This window comes from Zootoca vivipara, chromosome Z1 (assembly GCF_965207765.1).
Source record: "Zootoca vivipara chromosome Z1, rZooViv2.hap1.1, whole genome shotgun sequence".
Taxonomy (NCBI): domain Eukaryota; kingdom Metazoa; phylum Chordata; class Lepidosauria; order Squamata; family Lacertidae; genus Zootoca; species Zootoca vivipara.
Genome location: NC_142583.1, coordinates 16,748,962 through 16,770,635, shown reverse-complemented (window position 1 = coordinate 16,770,635; position 21,674 = coordinate 16,748,962). Strand labels below are relative to the sequence as shown.

The window sequence follows — 21,674 nt, the reverse complement described above, 5'->3', positions numbered from 1 at the left end:
TTTCGACTGCCTTAGTATAGCAGTGTTGTGTTCTGGCAGGGAGTGCTCTGTGTAGCCAGAGGCCCATTTCATAACACAGTAATAAACCTGGGTTTCTCACCCAGGGAACACTCAGCAGGGACAGCTGCAGCCAATCTCTGCTCTAACAAGCATACCCATATAGAACACATATTTTCAGATATTTATTTTCCACAATAACACTTTATATTTTGAGGTGTACATTTAGGTGTACTCCTTTAATAATGTGAAGATGGTGTGTGTAGTGCAATTAGGCAATGTTAGATTCTGGACTTGATGGTGGGTCATTCTATTTCACTTCAAAATGTTGTTCACCAGCCCTGCTGCTCTTTGAGGCCCTTCTAATCATTTTGCTGAGTTGGACACTGGATGTCGGCCCCAAAGTCCTGAACTGATGACACCATTGCAGAAATATGATTCAGAAGAGTGGATTCTGCAATCATCACAGCAGCAGCTGTTCTGGACAAGATTTTAATTGCCATACAGATGTTGAAGACACAGAGACTACTTTGCATCAAGAGCTGCTAACTCTAGCCTTTGACCAGCTATTAAAATTTAAATTAATTTTCATTTGCTATTGATCCAATATAGTTGAACCTAATGAAGTCCACGTGAAGTTCTCACCAAATGTACCACCACATCCAACAATTTCTCCCTGCAATCTTTTCAAAACAGATGCAAAATTCAACAAGTAGAACTGCCACTATTCTCTTGTTGCAAGGGGTTGCATTTTTCCAACTAGCAAAGGAGCACCACAAACCCACTAAGCAGTTTTTATTTAAGTGTTGAACAGGACAACATTTGCCCCCAAATGATAACTAAAACTCTCTCTGCACAAGGCAAAATTTCATGTAACCTGAGAGAAGTTAGGAGTCTGCTGAATTCTGAAATTGCAGCAGGTGCATTAGGATTTTTTATTTAATTTTAGTATAGCTTGTCTTATGAGTTTGACTTCTTTTTATAGATTTGGATTTAATATTTTTTTCTGGTAAAAATGAAATAGCTTTCTTCAGGGGAGAAAGCTTAACTGCAAACAAGCTAAAGTTGTGGCAGCTGTGGCATTTTCACTTTCTCTTTCTGTTATCAGAAAAAGATTGCACCCAATAACAATTATAATATGTACCATACATTGCATTAAGGAATTAAATTATGTGCCAAGCTAAAGCATAATGAGTCAGGACACAAAATATGTTCACTTTCTACCCACTCTAAATAAACCCAAGGACCACATTGTACTTCTTATTACGTGCTCAGAAAAGCACACAAATCAGCCTCTTCCTTGATGCTCAATCTACTGAACACTGTATCTGAAGAAGTGTGCATGCACATGAAAGCTCATACCAAAATAAAAACTTAGTTGGTCTTTAAGGTGCTACTGAAGGAATTTTTTTTATTTTGCTTCGACTCAGACCAACACGGCTACCTACCTGTAACTACCTCTCTGTAACTCCTTTCCCTAGATTACCTACATTTTCAGATTCTGCCATTAAAGGTTCCCTATATTAACTCTCACATTCTTCCTTCTCCCCTCCCCCCACTTACACTCTGATCCAACACACAATTGTTTACCAATACAGCAAAGGTGACCTGCACATACAAACAAGGCTTTATATCTAGACTGTCCTTTTGGATGCAATCCTAAAAGTGTGCAGTTTGAACAAGAAGAATTGACACCGAGCACCCAGTCAAGGAATCCTCTGAAAACAGAGAATAAAACAGGAAATCAGAGTCATGGCTCAGTGTTAGAGCACCTCTAAGGTTCCAGGCTCAATCCCAGACGACTCCAGGTAAGGTGAAACCCTGGAGAGATTCTGCCAAGTCTGTGTAGAATGATAATGATGGTTTTGATTACTCAACATAAGGCAGCTCCTTATCTTTCTAAGTGGCTAATAAAATTTTCAACTGCCTGATAACACTTACCATAGTCTTTGTGACTTAGTGCTACACAGAGTGATGCACCTGCTAAGAATTAAGACATTCTTAATTCCTTCATTGGAACCTCGATGCTACTGATCCAATTGCCAATACAGTCATACCTCGGTTTAAGTACGCCTCGGTTTGAGTATTTTCAGTTTAACTACTCCACGGACCCGTCTGGAACGGATTAATCCACTTTCCATTACTTTCAATGGGAAAGTTCGCTTCAGGTTAAGTACGCTTCAGGTTAAGTACGGACTTCCGGAACCAATTACACTCATACCTCGGGTTAAGTACGCTTCAGGTTGAGTACTCCATGGACCCGTCTGGAACAGATTAATCCACTTTCCATTACTTTCAATGGGAAAGTTTGCTTCAGGTTAAGTACACTTCAGTTTAAGTACTCCACGGACCGTCTGGAACGGATTAATCCACTTTCCATTACTGTCAATGGGAAAGTTCGCTTCAGGTTAAGTACGCTTCAGGTTAAGTACAGACTTCCGGAACCAATTGTGTTTGTAAACCGAGGTACCACTGTACAGAATAATTTTGTATCCAATTGTAAATGTCAGCATCGGGTGTGACTCACGATCCAGCTGTGCTGATAGGATTCCTCAGCAGTGCAGGTAGCTCAGCCTAGCAAACCAGACACAGGTTTGGAAACACGGGGCCTAGCAGTCATTGCAACAACCAGCAATGCTACTGTGGCAAAGACAAACCACTGTAAGCTCATTGTGTTTGCCTCATAATCAGAGCAATACAAGCACCCATATTGCATTAGTTCTTTGGATTACTAGGCACAAATTCAAGATCAACTAATGATGGACAACAACACAGAGGGACTAGTCATTGCTACTACAACATATTGCCCATCTAAAGTCCCTAACCTTTGGATCTAGGAGCAGGCATAGGAAAACTCAGCCCTCCAGATGTTTTGGGACTACAACTCCCATCATCCCTGACCACTGGTCCTGTTAGCAAGGGATGATGGGATTTGTAGTCCCAAAACATCTGGGGGGCCGAGTTTGCCAGTGCCTGATCTAGGAGACTTACTTTTTCTGTTTAGGGTTGAAACCTTAGGCTAAATACTGGGGGAAGATAAAAGGCTGCCAAGGAAAATAAACAGCACATCTATTTAACAGTGCATTTATTGAAAACTTGAATTTCATGCTCAATTAAACATAGGCCACTTAAAATTGTTGCCGCTAATCATTTTAAAATAATAACTAGAAAATAATGACAACGGGTGGAAAATAATTAAAATCATTTTCATATGAAAAACTAGGAGGCAGGCTAGATCCTATGCATTGTACACATGCAAACGAACGAAACTAGCACCAGTCAGAAAAAGCCTTTATGATCCCTGTGCCAGAACAACTTTTTTTGGGGGGGAGGCCCTGACCCAGCATGGTCATGGCCATTTGAAACTGATCCGTGTGGCACTGCCAGATACAGAAGAGAGTTTTATCACAGAAAGCTACTAAGGCTAGAAGCAGATGATAGGAAATTCACCTGAAGGTGAGCTAATATTACTTTCATTGCATACTAAGTGTGCATATTCACCTGCTATCATCTATGTTCACAGGTTTCTTTCGGTGTTTCAAAAATATGCAAAAACTTGTTTGATCGAGACGATAGCGATCAAAATGAAACGAAGCATACCGCAGGCAACAATGGTTCTATCATGCCACCTCTCAAAAAACACCCCCCCCAAAGCATTATAATCTTTCTCCTGCTTTTGAGAATGGCTGTAAAGGTATAAAAAGGGAGGAGAAAGAACTAATTAGCTAGGAGCTAGTGATATAACCATCAAAATTACTACTTAACATACGTTTAGAAAGTGCTGGACACAGTGCCATCAATATGAGTGCAACTGTCCTCATCTATATACTATTATAATGCAGTCACAGTTCACAAGCATCAGCACCGGACGGACTGACCTCATTTGCTCTGTGCAGGACATAGCTGTAGCTCTGAAGTTGCAGCCAGCACTACAGCTACCCCTAACTTGAGAATCAGGGTATTACTGTTGAATTTGGAGGCATTGATTTTTCCGTGAGGTATGCTTTTTCTAAAAACAACATAACAAATTACCGCCTCATCTATTTAAGTAGGAAGGGGTGGGTATAAGCATGGGTAGGCAAACTAAGGCCTACCCGGGGGCCCAATCGCCTTCTCAATCCGGCCCACAGATGGTCCAGGAATCAACGTGTTTTTACATGAGTAGAATGTGTCCTTTTCTTTAAAATGCATCTCTGGGTTATTTGTGGTGCATAGGAATTCATTCATTTAAAATAAATGATAGATAGATAGATGATAGATAGATAGATAGATAGATAGATAGATAGATAGATAGATGATAGATAGACAGACAGACAGACAGACAGTCCGGCCCCCCACAAGGTCTGAGGGACAGTGGACCGGCCCCCTGCTGAAAAAGTTTTCTGACCTATGGGTATAAGCAAAGCTATGGTTTGTGCCTTTGCAGTGAATCTACTAATATTCTATGGTGTTTAATATTGTTAAACATATTGTATTGTGTAGATGTAAACTACTACCGCTGATGGGGACATACTACTGCACTGGCTGTCCGTGTGTTACCAGGCCAAGTTCCAGGTTCTAATTTACAAGGCCCTTAGCAACTTGGGTCCAGTATATCTTAAGGGCCAGATGACCCTTTATATCCCTGCCCAATCACAGGGATTTTTTGGGGGTAGTCTCTGTTGCTGGTCCCTCATGGCTCAGACACACGGCTTGTAACTACTAGAAGCCGTGCATTCATTGTTGTGGGCCCAAATCCCTCCCAACTTAGAGGGCCCTCTCCTTGCTGAACTTTAGGTGCATGACAAAGGCATCCTTATTCTAGGAAGCTTTTAAATGTGCTATTTGAATTCATGTGCTGTTTAATGATGGACGTTCATGGTTTTATTATCTGTCTGGTTTATTTTTAAGGACTGTGTCCTGTTTAGAAATGCAAATGAATAGGTGGTGTGTGAATGCCTTAAATAAAGAATAAATGTTTGTAATAAACATTCACATTTAGCCCGATTTTTAGGCATGTCTTCTTGGAAATAAGTTCCACGATGTTCAAATGGGCTTATAGTTCCAGCTATGTGTGCATAGGATTGTACACTAATGTACAATGATAGACTGTATTAAATAGTTCTGTTTAAGTCAACTTTCCTAGCTTTGGCTTCTGCCTGTTTCCAACAGTTCTGACCAACTTCAACAGGGCTAAGATAGGTCCCTTTGTGCAAACTGAATTTACAAAACGAACGGTTATCCATAAATAGGAATTGCATTTTGCATGTATATTAACACTGATCCAAAGGAAGAACAGGAGGAACCTGCTTGTTTTTGCAGGTTTCTTTATGGGTCTACTGTTCCTTAAGAACGTGTGCCTTACTGAGTAACCAAAGTAAACTCATCCTTCTGCCAATTTCTAGAAGACAAAGTTCTGATTTTACACAGTTTAAGAGAGAAAATTCAGCTGTCCACCTAGATTACATGAAACATGTAGGATGTAAAATATAGTTGTTGTCCTCCTTAATTCAAGGCCCAGTCCTATGCTCTGCTGAGAGCTGTCAGCTCCCATGGAAATTGATGAGATTGAAAGCACATAGCATTTGGCCATAGAAGAGCTTGCACACTGCACACCAGCAACAAAGCTTCCTAGGTGCTGCTCTCACAACCCACTCTGGATCTCCTATGCTCTTTGTAGTGGGAAGAAGGCAACAAATGAACTGGACTGGTATCATATTACTTGGGTAAATTGTGTCTCTAACCACCTGGTCTACCCTTGGAATGAATCTGAGTTGGGTAGCCAAAAAGAGAGGCGTCGTGGCCAACAAAATATGGTAGTTATTTTCTTCCCCCGAAAAGCAGCAGTGGGCTTGTATATGCCCGATATTAATACGGATTGAGAATTCTCCCAAGAATGTCATGTTTAAACAGGACGAGAACTGATGAGATGGGCCTTGCTTGAAAGTCATGCTGTCAGAGCCCTTTGCCAAAATCAAAGATAAAATTGAATAAAATTTTCTATATTACTAGTATTTACAAGTGCTTTACATATGTACATATTTATATATTTATTTGTACCTGGAAAATTTAGCATCAAAGGGTATATTTATATTTTACAAATAAAACATTTTTTAAATGATATGTATAACTTTACCATGAATAACTGTATTTTTTTATTGCTTGCCTTCAAACCTTGCACAACTTTATCACACATTTTTGTACTACACAGATCTACGTTTTATATACAAAATAGGTATGAAAATAAGGAATTTTTTTCTATTTTAATGTTTCAAATAAAGTGCTCATTTCCCCCAACTACTGTTACTGAAGAGGATGAATTGATTAGAGGGGATCAAATGTATACATTATGGGGAGGTAATGTTCTATCCTTTCAACCTTTTCTCATTGTGTTAAGTATCTTACTTGATTTTGGTTGCAACCCTATACACGGTCACCTTTGGAGTAAGTCCTGCTGAACTCGGTGGGGTTACTTCTGAGTTTACATGTAAAGGATTGAACTATTAATCTCAGTAGATCTATTTTACCTCGATGTTCTAACCAATAAAATGCATTTGTGACCTTGCCTTCAATATTTCTCATGCAGAGTAAAGATCATATCCACGTTAAAGGAAAATGAAACAATACAGAAAATATAACAGCAAATGGAAATATCATTTGATTTTGTGCATGTGTGTTTCCACCTCTTAAGGTAATTTAAAATTGTTTTAGAAATATTTAAACAGTGTTGTTAAACTTTGAATACCTAATTATGCACTATACTCAAGTACTGTACAAAACTGCAATAAATGACACTATACGACTACATATGCTTCTACTATAAAGACACCATCAGAAAGGTGGATCTTTTTTTAAAGGTCAACTAATAACTGCTAATATGTACGTGAATCAAAATACTTTTGACTAGCCAAATGTATTATTAAAATCTAAATACAGTACACAATTATTTATGGTAGTATGATTTACAGGGCCTTTGGGGGGGTATAAGGAATATTTGCAAAGGTTTCATGAGAAATAGTTAATGGATCAATATTAAATATTATACAAAATTTGCAAACAGAGACTCCAGTTTTGTTTCCGTTTGCATTTAAGTACTGGTGATGCACTGAATTTTCTTTTCTTAAAAAAAAGACCTCCCCTTAGCAAAATTATTTCTAATATATAAAGTCATTGTAAATTTATGCCAGCAAAGTGTAAGCTTGCAATTTACAAAAGCAGCAATAATCTTTAATCATGAGGACCCCCTCATGAAGACGAAATCCCAAAGAACGGTTTCCAGTGGCTGCTATGGATACGCGAAGTTAACCTTTTAAGGCAGATTTCATGGAAACTGTACTTCAGAAAAGTTGTATACATAATTTTTTTTATTACCAATAAGCTTTTTTGTGGACATTTGGCTTTTTCTCTCTCTTTAATTTATAAAAGTTTCAATTCACAAGACTGGATTAATACTTAAAATTGTCTCGTGAATGGCTACTATGTGCACTATGTTACTAGGTAACTTTGTAAACCTACAGCTAAGAATCTGGAATGTTGCTCTTCATGAGAATTCAAAGAGCAAATTGAACCATTTGCAAAACATGTTCCCATCTGTATTGGGTCCCTGGAATTTCTGGTGGGAGCACACCTGGAGGAATGACTTGCCTTTGTAAATGCATGGTCACTGCCAATACAAAACACAGCTATAACTTTTCTCACTATCGCCTCAAACAAACGGATCGAATCCAAAGGCCCACAAGCAGAATTAAAATAGCCAGGGCTTATCCACTCAACTTTTGCCCCACCCTTTCCAGGCACAGGTCCATGCTTTAAAGTTTCATGCTTGAGAGCTCTTCCCCCCCCCCGCCCCGGAACATAAACCTGCTCTTTAAAGCTGAGTGCAACAAACAGCAGTGGAGGAAAGGTAAGTGTAGATAAACTCTCACTTGTGTTGACCTGCAAATGTTTGCACAGTAATTTTCCTAGTGCTGTTAACAGGTAGGTTTTATAGCAGCTTTCAAGTTTCCACTACTACAAGAGCTTGCACAAATGGAAGGACGTATTTGGGTTCAGTTTCGCTTTTCTCACACGACGCTCCAGAGCATGGTGCCAAACAGCCCCTCCATGAGCAGAAGACAGCTTCTGCATGTAGGTGGGCAAGCTTTGAATCAATGGATTCCATTTGTACATTCAGCTGCAAGTAGTCAACTGCACAGCAACCAAGAGTAGTAACATGTGAACCAGCCCTAGGACTGCTCATCTGAAAGATCCAGAGTTTATAATTTATTTAGGAGAATAGTTCTCCTTTTGCATATCAACGAATTACAAAAAGAACTCTAATACCTGATCTCACCTCACTGTGCACTATTTACACCCCTGACCCTGAATGTTTATTTGGGAGTACGTTCTGCTTCTCTGTGCAACTGCAGCAAAAAAAAAAAAGGAAATATCCTGCTTTGATTGTTCTGTACCACTTGCCAGACAAGCACCCCTTTCTTGCTATATCTACCTGAATATATCGGAGCCAAAACAGACCATGCAATGCTATGTAAGCTCACCATAGAAAACATCTGTGATTAGCCAAGAAAATAATGTATGAAGACATTGTTATTAATTAACACTGCCCCAATCATGGTTTCTTATATGATTCTTTTTTTCCCCCATATTGAAAAAGAGCCATATGGCCCACCCCTCCTTGGCCCAAATCAGGGAATTGTTAACAGCTAGAAGAACTATTAAGGACTCAATGAAGATTGGCCAGTGTTTTTCACTAGGAGCAAGCAGGTTTGTGTTTTTTACTTTGGTGTACCATCACTTTTTAAAAAAACAAAAGTATGTTGTCAACTTCTACCACTGTGTGGCATGGAGAGGTTGGTTCAGCATCAATTCCCTTGCCCCCGATATCCCTCCCCCCACATTGCACAACTGCTTTTATAAAACACTTTAGCACTGGACAGAAAGAAAGAAAGAAAAAACACTTTTGCTACAATGATTTATATGAATCCAGCTTTGGGGCTAGGCTGGAAACTTTTCTTTTCTTGTGAGGACCTCCCCCCCCCCCCCCAGCACCCAATCCTTTTGCTTCAGGAGCAGAGTGCTGACTGCACCACAGATCTAACTGTTAATCAGCAACTTCAGTGCTTGACTCAAAAGTAAAGAAGTGCTTAACCCTGACATTCCAATAGCCTTCACATATATCTTGCATTCATAATGGTTGCGAATAAGAGAATACTTGAGCTCACCACACACCTGTAATATTTACATGGGCACTGCTACCGTAAGAAATTAAGGTTACTTCTTATAAAAAAACCCCTTCTCTTTTAAATGATAGTTTCTTTGCATTAAAGTAGAATCAGTCACTTTATAGAAAAATATCTTAAACTTTAAATTAAAAAAATAGTGTTACTAAATAGTTATGTAGGACCATATGCAGTTGTATGGATATAATTCAGCATTTTTTGAATACCAGTTTAGGAGAACTCACACGGAACGGAGAGCGGGCTATATTTGCCATGGGTGCCATCTGTTTACAGATCCCATGAATAAACTCTGTGCACCTCCTTTGGAGATAAATGGACATGATACCTATATACATTCTGTACATATCGGTTCACGGGTTAGCAGTTATTAGTCGTACTGTACATAGGAAAACAATCTGATTATAATGATGTTATACGCCCTCAGCATAGAGTTAAGGTTTGCTCCTAAAACCCATGTAAGACAGGTTCCCTGTTTAGATATGTGGCCCAGTACACTAGGTTGAAAGTACCAAATAAGACTGGGAAAACTATTCTTGACATCCTGTCAATTTTACTAACACTGTTGAAGGTTTTCTTTGCTTCCTGTGGCTTGGCTTCTGGCTTGGCTTTGTTGGGTTCTGTTGTGGTAGCGCTCTTGGAGATTGTTGGGAGAACAGAGTCCTTTGTGATATTTGGCGCATAATTGGCAACAGCCACTGCATAGGCATTGTTTTTCTTAATAACCGATGCCTTTTCTTTTTTCTGCGGGGGAACAAAAAAGGGAATTTGATTACCCAATCAGGGCACTTGCATTATGTCACAATGGTGACTAGTAGTTTTACTTACCCTTGCTTGAGTCCACCACCCACCCACCCCTGTTGGGTGTATGAAATACCGTAAGCTCCTTTTCAGGGGCATGTATACACTGCAACATTGCACAGGCATACAGCAAACTGTTACACTGAAAATCTTGCCCAATGAATACAGTGGTACCTCTACTTACGAATTTAATGCGTTCCGAATTCACATTCGTAAGTCGAAGCAACCCTATCTAAAAATTCGTAAGTAGAAAAAAATCCTATCTAAACCGCATCCAAGATGGTGGACGGAGCTCCATTCGTAAGTAGAAACATTCGTAAGTAGAGTTATTCGTACGTAGAGGTACCACTGTATGTGAAAGCAGGTTTTGCAGAAACTGGAGTTATTGTGACCAGGCTCTCTCTCTTCCCTCTGTGCAAATCTATAGCTGAGTGGGGATACACCCACATTTCACCTGCCTTCTTAGCGGACCTTAGCATACCTTCAGGTCTTGTTGATGCATAGCAGCTCTAATCTCAGGTGTTAGCTCTAATAATGTGGAGCATGTGTAATTCCCACATTGGCTGCAATGTGTGCCTAGATTCAGCAAGCCTCTTGGTAATCCTTCCAATCTTTCTCTTCTCCCCAACACACAAATAATACATATCTACAGAATCAATTGATAAAATTGGCGAGTTGCCACTGACAAATACAGGACAGAATTGAAAATGATGCTTTGTATAAGTGATGCAAAATCCTAAAAGGCTTATGAGGGGGACAGATGTTGCAAGGAATCTGACTGCACAGTCAATAACAGGCTTCCTCAACCTCAGCCCTCCAGATGTTTGTGGCCTACAACTCCCATGATCCCTAGCTAGCAGGACCAGTGGTCAGGGATGATGGGAATTGTAGTCTCAAAACATCTGGAGGGCTGAGGTGGAGGAAGCCTGGTCAATAACAAATGATCTCATAATGTTCCAATGTTCCTTTGGAAACTTCAGAATCCCCCTCTCTCCAAGGTTTTTTGTGAGCTAGTGCTTATGCTCAAACATAAGGCTATGTAGGGTGTCTCCAACAGTTGCTGCTTTAAATGCTAATACATCTTCCAAAATATCCGATTAAGATTTCCAATTTCCATCTTTTGTGATCCATGGGTATTATGGGACATATCCAGAAGACCTTTGTGATGTTCCTAATCTTAGAACTTCTCTGATGTTCAGTAAAATCTGATTCCTTAAGCCTGAAAATTTAATATACACATAAGTTCTACTTTCACATGAGACATGTATGTGGCAAACTAGTAGGCTGAGCAACAAGCTAGGCAAAAAACCCCACACCCTTTACCTGGTTGGTGTGGTGATCAGAGCATCCTGGGCAAAGTCCTGCCTCAGCTCTGACAGTTGAAGAAAAGGATGACCATAGGCCCCTATCTCTGCCTCATAGAATATCCACATTACATTGCCCTAGCTTCTTGGGAGGAAGTGTGGTAAACAACTATAATAAATACGTAATTCATTTGTGTCACACAGGGAAAAATAGCCCCCATAAAGAAGATGAAGTGAAGTGAAAAGTTCCAAATGAGGAGCTGGAACAGGACTCTTAAGTAGGGTTTAAGGCAGCTTTGCAGATTAAAATGGAGTAAAATAAGAGTAAAATTGCTGACTTTCTACCACTGACTGGTTTGAAACTAGCTCCAATGTGGACTAATTATTTTGATATTTTTATGCAGCTTTTCAGGGCAAAAACCCTCTCTCGGTGCAGTTTTCAGAAATAACATTTATTTTTATTTATTTTCATTAAAAAAAACCAAACACACCAGAGAGGTGTTTAAGCTAAAACAGCAAGTACCAGGTTTCTCACATAACAGCATAAATGTGGGACTGAAATATGAGGTGTTGGGTTTCATTAATCCTGATTAAGGGCCGTCATAGGAAAGTAGCTTTGGCCTCATTCATTTTCGCACAACAAACTGACGAAGATAATGAAATGCTGCCTTAGATTATTTTGGATATTTAACAGGCATAAATGGGCTATTGTTTAATTTGTAGACAGCCTTGGGACAATATTTGTTTCTCCAAAATGAAGCAGATGGAGAAGACTCCATATGTACAATTTAATTTCTGCTGAAGTGTGTGCTCAAACTGTCAGCTTCTTTTGCTCTCCTCTCCTGCGTCAATCTGCTCTGCCTTTATATTGATTTTAAGGCTTCAATTATTTTTCAGTAATAGAAAGCTATCAGATGTAGATGCTACTAAATTGATTTCTTAGAATTGGAAGGAACTTTAAGCATGTTTCTTTATCACTCACCTTATCGTTGACTACGCTTTTCCCATCCCACGCCCATCCTCTTTTTGTGAAGTAATTTACAGTGGCAAATTCTATCAAAGCAGAGAATACAAATGCGTAACAAACAGCAATAAACCAGTCCATAGCTGTGGCATAGGCTACTTTGGGCAGGGAATTTCGAGCACTGATGCTTAAAGTTGTCATTGTTAGCACAGTTGTGACTCCTGGAGAGAAAATGGAGGAAAATAAAGTGTTGGTCAGGGTAATTCAGAACGTTTTTTGTTTTTTTCAAAAGAAGAATATTTATCACCAGGGGCAAAAACTAGTGATTACAAATGATTAGTGTAAAGCTGCTGATTGCAGCTGATAACAACACTATGGGGGCTTGATCCAGAATTCAGTGGAGAGAGATAAAGCTCTACAGAAGTCACAGTTAAGATGCACATTGTGACTAAGAAAGTATGCAAGATTATATGCACAAAACTTGATACTATCTTTGTGCAGATACATTGGGTGGTATCCAACTAAACAGTTCCACTTATACAATGACTTTTGGCTGTGCAGTGGAACCCTTTTCCTCTTTCTGCACACTGAGTAAATCTGCCCCGGAGGATTGGGGAATGCACCAGAACAGATTTACGGGTTCTGCAGTGCAGTGTGGGTAGAAGAGAGGACAAGGAAATTCAATTGCACTACTAAGCACCCTTGTTTAGTTGCATACCACCCATTGCTTTTAGGGTAGCAATAATGTGACAAACTAGCACCAACAGATAATGTGCAATTCATGCTGTCTTCCCTTTGTATAACATGCAAAGTGGAAACTTCTGCTTCTCTCCTGCAGAAAAATGAACGAGCTTCACATATATCTGGCAAAATGAAAAGGCAGATGAGTAGGTTTCTGCTTGACGTGTTTCACAAGAACTACAAACAAGGTGGAGGCGGGGGCGGGGGAGGGGAGAGCACAAGTCAATTATTTCAGGAGTGGTTTGAGATATCAGGAGTTACCCCTCTGACCATATCCAATACATTATTTGAACTGCTAATACACAGTGGCTTGAATTCAGTGCTCTATGAATTCAGTGTTCTATGAATTCGGTGTCTTTCCATGCTGAAAAAAGTACAGGGCAAACAGGGCAAAGCACCAAATTCAAACAATATTGAGCTAAATGCATAGGTGCAAATAAACAGTCACACATTCCCAATATTTCCTTGGCAGCCATGTGTCTATTGTGGTGCTATTAGGAGGAGATTCTAAGGTTTAGAGTGCATTCCCAATTATACCTTTGAAACTGCAGCTTTACCAATCCCATATCTGACACCATATGACAGGCACCCCCAAACTCGGCCCTCCAGCTATTTTGGAGCTACAATTCCCATCATCCCTGGCCACTGGTCCTGTTAGCTAGGGATGATGGGAGTTGTAGTCCCAAAACAGCTGGAGAGTCAAGTTTGGAGGTGCCTGCTAACATCAGGTGATGGGCAGGTGGGCATGACTTGCCCCAAAGGCCTTGCAGCCCAAATGGAGAGGCCTGACATGCCTTATTAAGGCCAGAGCTTCCCCATTACTGTAATGAAAGCTCAAGAGAAGAACATGCAGATTTATTTGTTAGGTTGTAGGTATCTGCTATTTGTAAATTGAGGTGGTATTCCCCTCCCCCCCATCATATATATATATTAACAATTATAATTCATATTTATTCTTGGGATCTTTCTGTTGTAAGCCAACCCCATACCTTTTGTCTAAAATTTGTGATTGCTTTATATGTATTTGGGGAGGAAGACTCAAGCTTCAACAAATGAGCCTGCATCAGTTATGTGTAGTTTGTCCATAAACTGAAACTCGTGAGGTAGTTTTCTGGCTGGGTTTGGGAGCACCATTAAATAAATTACTTGATGCCAAGAGTCATCAAGTCTCCTCCAAATGACAAAGATAGTAATCCGAAAACAGCAGAAGTCCAATATTTAATACTCTTTCCATTTTTAGCTGTGATTTTTTTCATTCAAATATAACATACTTTGATTAAGTTTAATTAGACTAAAAAACTCTCTACATTATCTGGCCTCCCCCAGGACAGAGAACTATGCAAAGATGATTTGCCTGTGGCTTACTGTCTGACCTGCCTTTGTAAGAAAATTAGCAATGCTGAGGAAGCAGGCATAATTAGTACCCCCTAAAAAATCTCTATCGTATCACAGAGATGGCAATCTTTTAGAAAAAGTTCTTACCACAAAATATATGTATACCACTACAGACAGACAGACAGACAGACAGACAGACAGACAGACAGACAGACACACACACACACACACACACACACGGATTCATTCAGTGAATTTTATAACATGTCTTCATATCCATCTGAGTATTATTTCTAAGCAACTTGGGGATCCTGTTAACACATCTGAAAACTCCAGTTTTCAACTGAGGGGCAAAGAAAAAGAAGAAGCAGCAGTAGTCACTATTTGGTCCTCATATTTTAAAATAGATTTCTCAATGCTAATAAAATTGTGCAATCGAGTTATAAATTCCAGTTCATGCGCTTGACCTCTAAAATTGAAATATTTGTGATCTACTAGTAAGTTGAAGTCTGCTATTTGAAAGAACATTTTGGCCAGGATTGAACAATGGCATGTAAACTGTTCTCTGCACAAAAGGTGAATTTGGACTTGTGCTTCCCAAATACCAATTTGGAAAGGAAGCTATTGTTGAACCGAGAACAGATTATGAAAAGCTGTCTCTGGCATGTCATGGGGTAAATTGCACCTGCTCTTTAAACAAGTCAATATTCAGCACATGTAGCCCAGGACTTTAGATCCTATACCTGAAAAACTACTTTGTGTACTAACAAAGTGGGTGAAGGTTTTGACTTAGATATCCTTTGTGTGCTTTTTTATAAAAAAAATCTAGTGTATTTAATGTGCCTGTATTTTGCAAGTTTCTTTAAAAATAAAATAAAGGTAAAGGTACCAGTTGCAGACGACTCTGGGGTTGCGGTGCTGTACTGGCCGAGGGAGCCAGTGTTTGTCCACAGACAGCTTCTGGGTCATGTGGCCAGCATGACTAAGCCGCTTCTGGCAAACCAGAACAGTGCATGGAAACACTGCTTACCTTACCTATTTATCTACTTGCACTTGACGTGCTTTTGAACTGCTAGGTTGGCAGGAGCTGGGATTGAACAACAGGAGCTCACCCTGTCGCGGGGATTGGAACTGCCGACCTTCCGATCGGCAAGCCCTAGGCTCTGTGGTTTAGACCACAGCGCCACCCGTGTCCCTTTTAAAAAAATAGTTGGCATTTAATTGGCAGCACAGAGTCATTGACTTGCATTGCTGAAAAAACACAAATGGCACAGATACCTTAAGAAATAAAAACAGATTGGAATCTTGAAACCAAACAATTTTGTGCCAGCTTTATGCCTAGTCCCTGGAGGCACAATCAAATGCTTTTCAAATGCATCTTCTATGAAGAACATAGTCAAGATTTATCCAATTAGCAGCACTGCAACTTTTTACACAGGCTAATTTGAAGCAAGGCAAAGACAACAAATCATTTGGTCGTAATTCATCATGGACACTTTAGGTCAGCCATATTAAACAGATGTCATAAATGAAAGGAACTGGAGAGCATGATTATTAAAACTGCCTCATTATCCCAAGTCCTTAAATGCAACCTACTGCTTATAAGTATATTATGTGAGCAAAGTGAAATAGAGAGGGGGGAAAGAGAGCAGATCTCAGATAAGAAATACTCAACATCTCAGTTTTTAAAAATAGTTTCTTTTTAGGCTGCTTCAGGACGTATTCCAATATAAAAAGCAAGCTCACTCATGTGCATAATGCAGAAGAAGAAACTTTTCATGGAAAAGCACAGTTGTAATATTCCACATTTGCTCATACCCCACTATTCTGCAAGCACATCTGCTCTTGGGTTCGAGAATGGTCCCCATGCAACTGTTCTTTTGATAATTGTTCTTGGATGATTCCTAACCCAGTGCTAGCATAGGGAAGCTACCAGGCTTTCCCCCTCCCTACCCCAGGCAAACACACAAATGAAGCACAACTTATGTTTCTCCGCTGTAACTTTAACTCAAGTGGCATCCAAGGAAAATATTGAGATTACTTCTCAAGTCAGAACAGCTAAGGAATGTTGAGGCAAGCAAAAAGAATGCAGATTGGACAGTCTCCTCTTGCCTCTGCATGGGATTTTCACTGCACTGAAACTGTACTGCCCTCCATCCATCCCATGGGAAGGTTGGATTGCTGGTGCTGAAAATCCCTATAAGCCCTGAAATCTCTCTCTCTCTCTCTCTCTGTGTGTGTGTGTGTGTGTGTGTGATGTTTGCAGACATGGGAGTGGTATAGGCTGAGATACAAACAATGTATTAAGTTGAAAGAAAAAAATGTAATGAAGGGATACGACTGGAATGAAAGGCACAAAAAGGAGTTCTTAAAATTGGGCTGAGTGGGGGAAAATGTTATGGGTTCAGTTTAGAAGAGCTTGCCATTGGCAGAAGCTTCCTCAACTTTTCCTGTTCATCCCCGCCCCCGCCCCTCGACCGTTAGGTCCAGTCACAGACAACTCTGGGTTGCGGCACTCATCTCGCTTTACTGGCTGAGGGAGCTGGCATACAGCTTCCAGGTCATGTGGCCAGCACGACAAATCCACTTCTGTACAGCACACGGAAACGCCGTTTACCTTCCTGCTGTAGTGGTACCTATTTATCTACTTGCACTTGACGTGCTTTTGAACTGCTAGGTTGGCAGGAGCAGGGACCGAACAATGGGAGCTTATCCCATTGTGGGGATACGAACCACCAACCTTCCGATCGGCAAGCCCTAGGCTCAGTGGTTTAGACCACAGCGCCACCCGTACTACCTGTAGTGGTACTAGTGATGAAACTCCTCTTGGTGACAGCTGGCTGGCAGCTGTCATTGCACCCTAGTAATTATCCTGGAGGAATACCAAGTCATGATGTAAAGGTAAAGGGACCCCTGACCATTAGGTCGAGTTGTGACCGACTCTGGGGATGCGGCGCTCAAGTCGAGTTATTGGCCGAGGGAGCCGGCGTACAGCTTCCAGGTCATGTGGCCAGCATGACTAAGCCGCTTCTGGTGAACCAGAGCAGCAATGGAAACGGCGTTTACCTTCCTGCTGGTTCCTCCCCCACAACAAACACTCTGTGAGCTGAGGGGCTGAGAGACTTCAGAGAAGTGTGACAACCCAAGGTCACCCAGCAGCTGCCTGTGGAGGAGCGGGGACGCAAACCCAGTTCCCCTATTTATCTAGTTGCACTTTGACGCGCTTTCAAACTGCTAGGTTGGCAGGAGCTGGGACCGAGCAACGGGAGCTCACCCTGTTGCGGGGATTTGAACTGCTGACCTTCTGATTGGCAAGCCCAAGGCTCTGTGATTTAACCCACAGCGCCACCCACATCATGATGTAGTATCGTTCTAATGGGACTTTGGCTGGAGGCAGGGGCACACGGGATGGTAGGTCAGCACTTTGTACACATAATAATAGCAAGCCGAAACATCCACCTTTCTCCTCTTTTAGAACAGGAACATGATTGAGAAATGCCCCTGCTGGTACTCAGACTCTGACATGGAGTCATCTCAATCTCAAAGCTGTATGACAAGTTCCTTATTGCATTAAAACACTGAGCTTCCTTTGGGCACAGGAGCACACCTGATACGGGATGTAGTCTCTACTCGTATGGCATAAAAATGGCAGACCAGAATTCAAGAGAGAAAGCTGGACTTGAAAACATTTACCATTGGAACTTTCCTAAAACCAAGGCACATTTTTTCCTCCCGCATTCCAATGCCAGCAGAATATTGACTCTACATGCTTCGCTTTCATATGTTAATTCCCCTTCTAACTCCCTGGAGCTCTGTGGCCCTTACCTGAAAATAGTATTAGTGACAAATAGCCACAGTTTGTCACACTGCATAATGAACTTCAATCACAAAAAAGAATGTATTCTTAAAAGAAAAGAATGAAAAGATAGATGAACTAAATGTGGTGTAGCTGGCACCTGTGAAGCTGAGCTGCCTTCAATGCTAACTAACACAACATCCAGGTGTCCATCACAATACGCACCAAAGACCGTCCTTGCTGGGACAGATTCTCTGTTCAGCCAGAATGACACCTGGGACAGGATGACTGTCATGATGCAGGGGAGGTAGGTCTGAATCACAAAATAACCGATCTTCCTCTTCAAATGAAAATGAGCTGTCATTACTTTGTATTCACCTAGAAATGAATGGATCAAATTAGGAGGAGTGCTAGAAATAATTATGAATTGCCTCCACAATAAACCATTTTTTCATGACAAGCTGAAGACACCTGCTTTAACAAGGAAAACATACTGCAGATTTCCACACACAGCCCTCTCAAAAAAAGCTGTATGTTGGTAAATCCAAACAAAGATTGAGCCCCACCCAAGCACACCTATAAGTACTAATTTCAGCAAACTTATACTTTTGCTTTCTATGCCTGGTGTTTTATAGTATGATACAGTTACTAGTAATGTTATTGTTATAGTTAGTTACTTTGTTTGATACTATTTTATATATTTGGACAAAGCTTTTGAATATTGGTCATTGAACATAGTAGTAGTAGTAGTAGTAGTAGTAGTAGTAGTAGTTATTTATACCCTGCCCATCTGGCTGAATTGATTGATAGTTTAATTTTGAGCAGCACACCCTCAAAGCATTAAAAGCTGAACCTAAAGCTCACTTTGGTCTAAAAATGGATTTACATGATAGGGTAGAGTACAGAATTAAATGCACAATTCTTTGGATCTCAACATTTTCCTTTACTCTGCAGTCTCTACAAAAGTGAATGCAATACTCTACTATTGTCTCCTTCTTTGGAGGTCTTTAAGCAGAGGCTTGACAGACATATGTCAAGAATGCTTTGATGGTGTTTCCTGCTTGGCAGGGGGTTGGACTGGATGGCCCTTGTGGTCTCTTCCAACTCTATGATTCTATGATTGTTGAATCATCTGGAGCTATGATTCCAGATGCTTCCTAGATGGAGGGTTATTGTGAAGCTTATCCATGACAGGTTTTTTTTTTTTTGTAGTGTCTACCTGACATTGTCATCATCAAAATGGCAGCCCATTTTTTTAAAAAAATATTTAATCCAGATTTCTGCTTACAATGGAAACTCTGTTAAATAAAAATAACCCATGTTCTTGCTCCTTAGCACACTGTTTTGGGCGTGTGGTTTGTCATGTGGTAACTTTTTGGTGGGTAGGCTCATCGGAACACAAGCCAGCCATTCTGATTCTGGTAGCCCAAGAGGTGCAAGCACACATTTTTGTACCATTTCCCACATGCAGAATGCACACCTGAATTTGAGTGATCCAGTTCCAAGTGGACCTATTAATTTTAAAAACAAAAAACACCAATAGAAATAGATACACCCCCCAAAAAAAACCTCGAAACATGGTAAGTAACATGAAACATGATAAGTAAAGATTGGCAATGTTTGTTCTTGTGAATGTCTGGCAATTTATTTATTTTATGTGCATAGGCAAATAAATATCTGTGTACATGCCACAAATAGGAAAAGTTAGTGGAGGGTAGGGAGTAATGATTATGGCAAGGAGCCACAAAGCACAGCACAGAAAAATTCAATCAATGATTATAGGTCACTCGGAAAGAAAGGCATCTAAAACTAAAAAATGGAGTATGTGGACATTCACATTCCAATTAACACAGAGAGAATTATATCTAAATGAGCCATTTTGCAACCTAGAGCTCCCATGGAAGCCCTCTATGATATAGCATATTATAGTCACATCAGTTAGAGACTCTGGTAATTCAGTGGTATATAAATACCTTAAATTAAGCTGTCACATCTATAATTTCCTATGTCCTCAAGTCAAACTGGCAGGGCCACAGAGTGTAGTCTGCATGTATGCCCAAAAGTGCACCAGTGGCTGAAGGGAAAAGGACTCAAACGGTTTCTTCTTTGTCTTACTAACCTGTACTTGATTTAGCTGTTTCTTCTCCAATCGTTTGCCCTATGAGATCATACTGATTCAACCTCGAACCATCCGGGGCCACTTCTACTGAATTAGATGCATTGAAGGTCCACTTGTAGGTCACTTCTGAAGATGTATATGCATCTACAGGGGGGAAATAAGAAGACACATTATCAGCTCAAAAGAGAGCAAGTATTTGGGAATAGCTGCTCAGAGAATTCAGCATAGCCTCTGATATTCACTGACTTTCTTGATCTCTTAAGCAGTAGGAACTTGGAAGTGCTTTGTCTATATAAGACAGGGGGGGAAGAGCCAGTGTGGTGTAGTGGTTAAGAGCGGTAGACTTGTAATCTGGGGAACCCAGTTCGCTTCTCCGCTCCTCCACATGCAGCTGCTGGGTGACCTTGGGCTAGTCACACTTCTCTGAAGTCTCTCAGCCCCACTCAGCTCACAGAGTGTTTGTTGTGGGGGAGGAAGGGAAAGGAGAATGTTAGCCGCTTTGAGACCATAGCTGCCAAGTTATCCCTTTTTTAAGGGATTTTCCCTTATGCTGAATAGGCTTCCTCGCGAGAAAAGGGAAAACTTGGCAGCTATGTTTGAGACTCCTTAGGGTAGTGATAAAGCGGGATATCAAATCCAAACTACTCTTCTTCTTCTTCTTCTTCTTCTTCTTCTTCTTCTTCTTCTTCTTCTTCTTCTTCTTCTTCTTCTTCTTCTTCTTCTTCTTCTTCCTTGCAGGCCATGGCCCAATTTCATGAGGGTAGGGGGAAAAGGATGGGAAGGGCAAAACCTTAAATGGATTGAGTGATGGGGGGAGAAGGGGAGAAGCTGTCAGCCAGCAAATATGTTGAGAGCCCTGGCCCTCTGATCAACTTAGCTGGGAGACAGGGATGGAGACACAGAGAGGGAGGGGGGGGCTGTAAAAGGGAGAAGGGGCTTTGAGCTCTGGACCCACCTATAAATGGCACATGGCTCTGACAGATTGCCAACAAGGGAATGTGGCCCTCAACAAAACAAAACTCCCCAATCCCTGATGTAAGAGAACACATAAAGGATGCAAAGCGGTTCTCCATGTGCAGAGGACAGGATGCAGAGATGGCTACAGATCAGTGCTGGCACCAGTGCACCAACCCATAACCTCCCACTCCCTCCATTGGGCCTGCAGTGTTCTCCAGGGGCCTGTGCTGCTTGTCTCAGCAGAGATGAGAAGCCAAACGGGGGAAAGAGAGAGGGCACAGCCTGGCTCCCTCCCCTTAACTGTCACTCAAGTGATGGCAGGCCCTATGCACATACGTCCAGCTGACACCCGATCAGAAACAGGTGAGAGAACAACATGGGAAGAAAGGGGCATATGGAGCACATAACTGCATCCCAAATTCCTTGCTTTACGAATGTGAAAATA

The 21,674-nt window shown here is 40.9% G+C and overlaps 1 protein-coding gene across 1 annotated transcript in view; it reads right to left on the bottom strand.

Annotated features, from left to right (window-relative positions):
* Positions 1–8,616: 8,616 nt before the first annotated feature.
* Positions 8,617–21,674, bottom strand: part of GABRA2 (gamma-aminobutyric acid type A receptor subunit alpha2) — a 72,413-nt gene continuing 59,355 nt past the window's right edge. Inside the window, exons 6-9 of the mRNA XM_035113167.3 lie at positions 20,273–20,416; positions 18,379–18,531; positions 12,300–12,502; positions 8,617–9,956 (exon numbers count right to left, since the gene is read on the bottom strand). Coding sequence (XP_034969058.1) covers positions 9,660–9,956; positions 12,300–12,502; positions 18,379–18,531; positions 20,273–20,416 — 797 coding nt within the window. The 3' untranslated portion in view covers positions 8,617–9,659. The remainder of the gene's footprint in view (positions 9,957–12,299; positions 12,503–18,378; positions 18,532–20,272; positions 20,417–21,674) is intronic.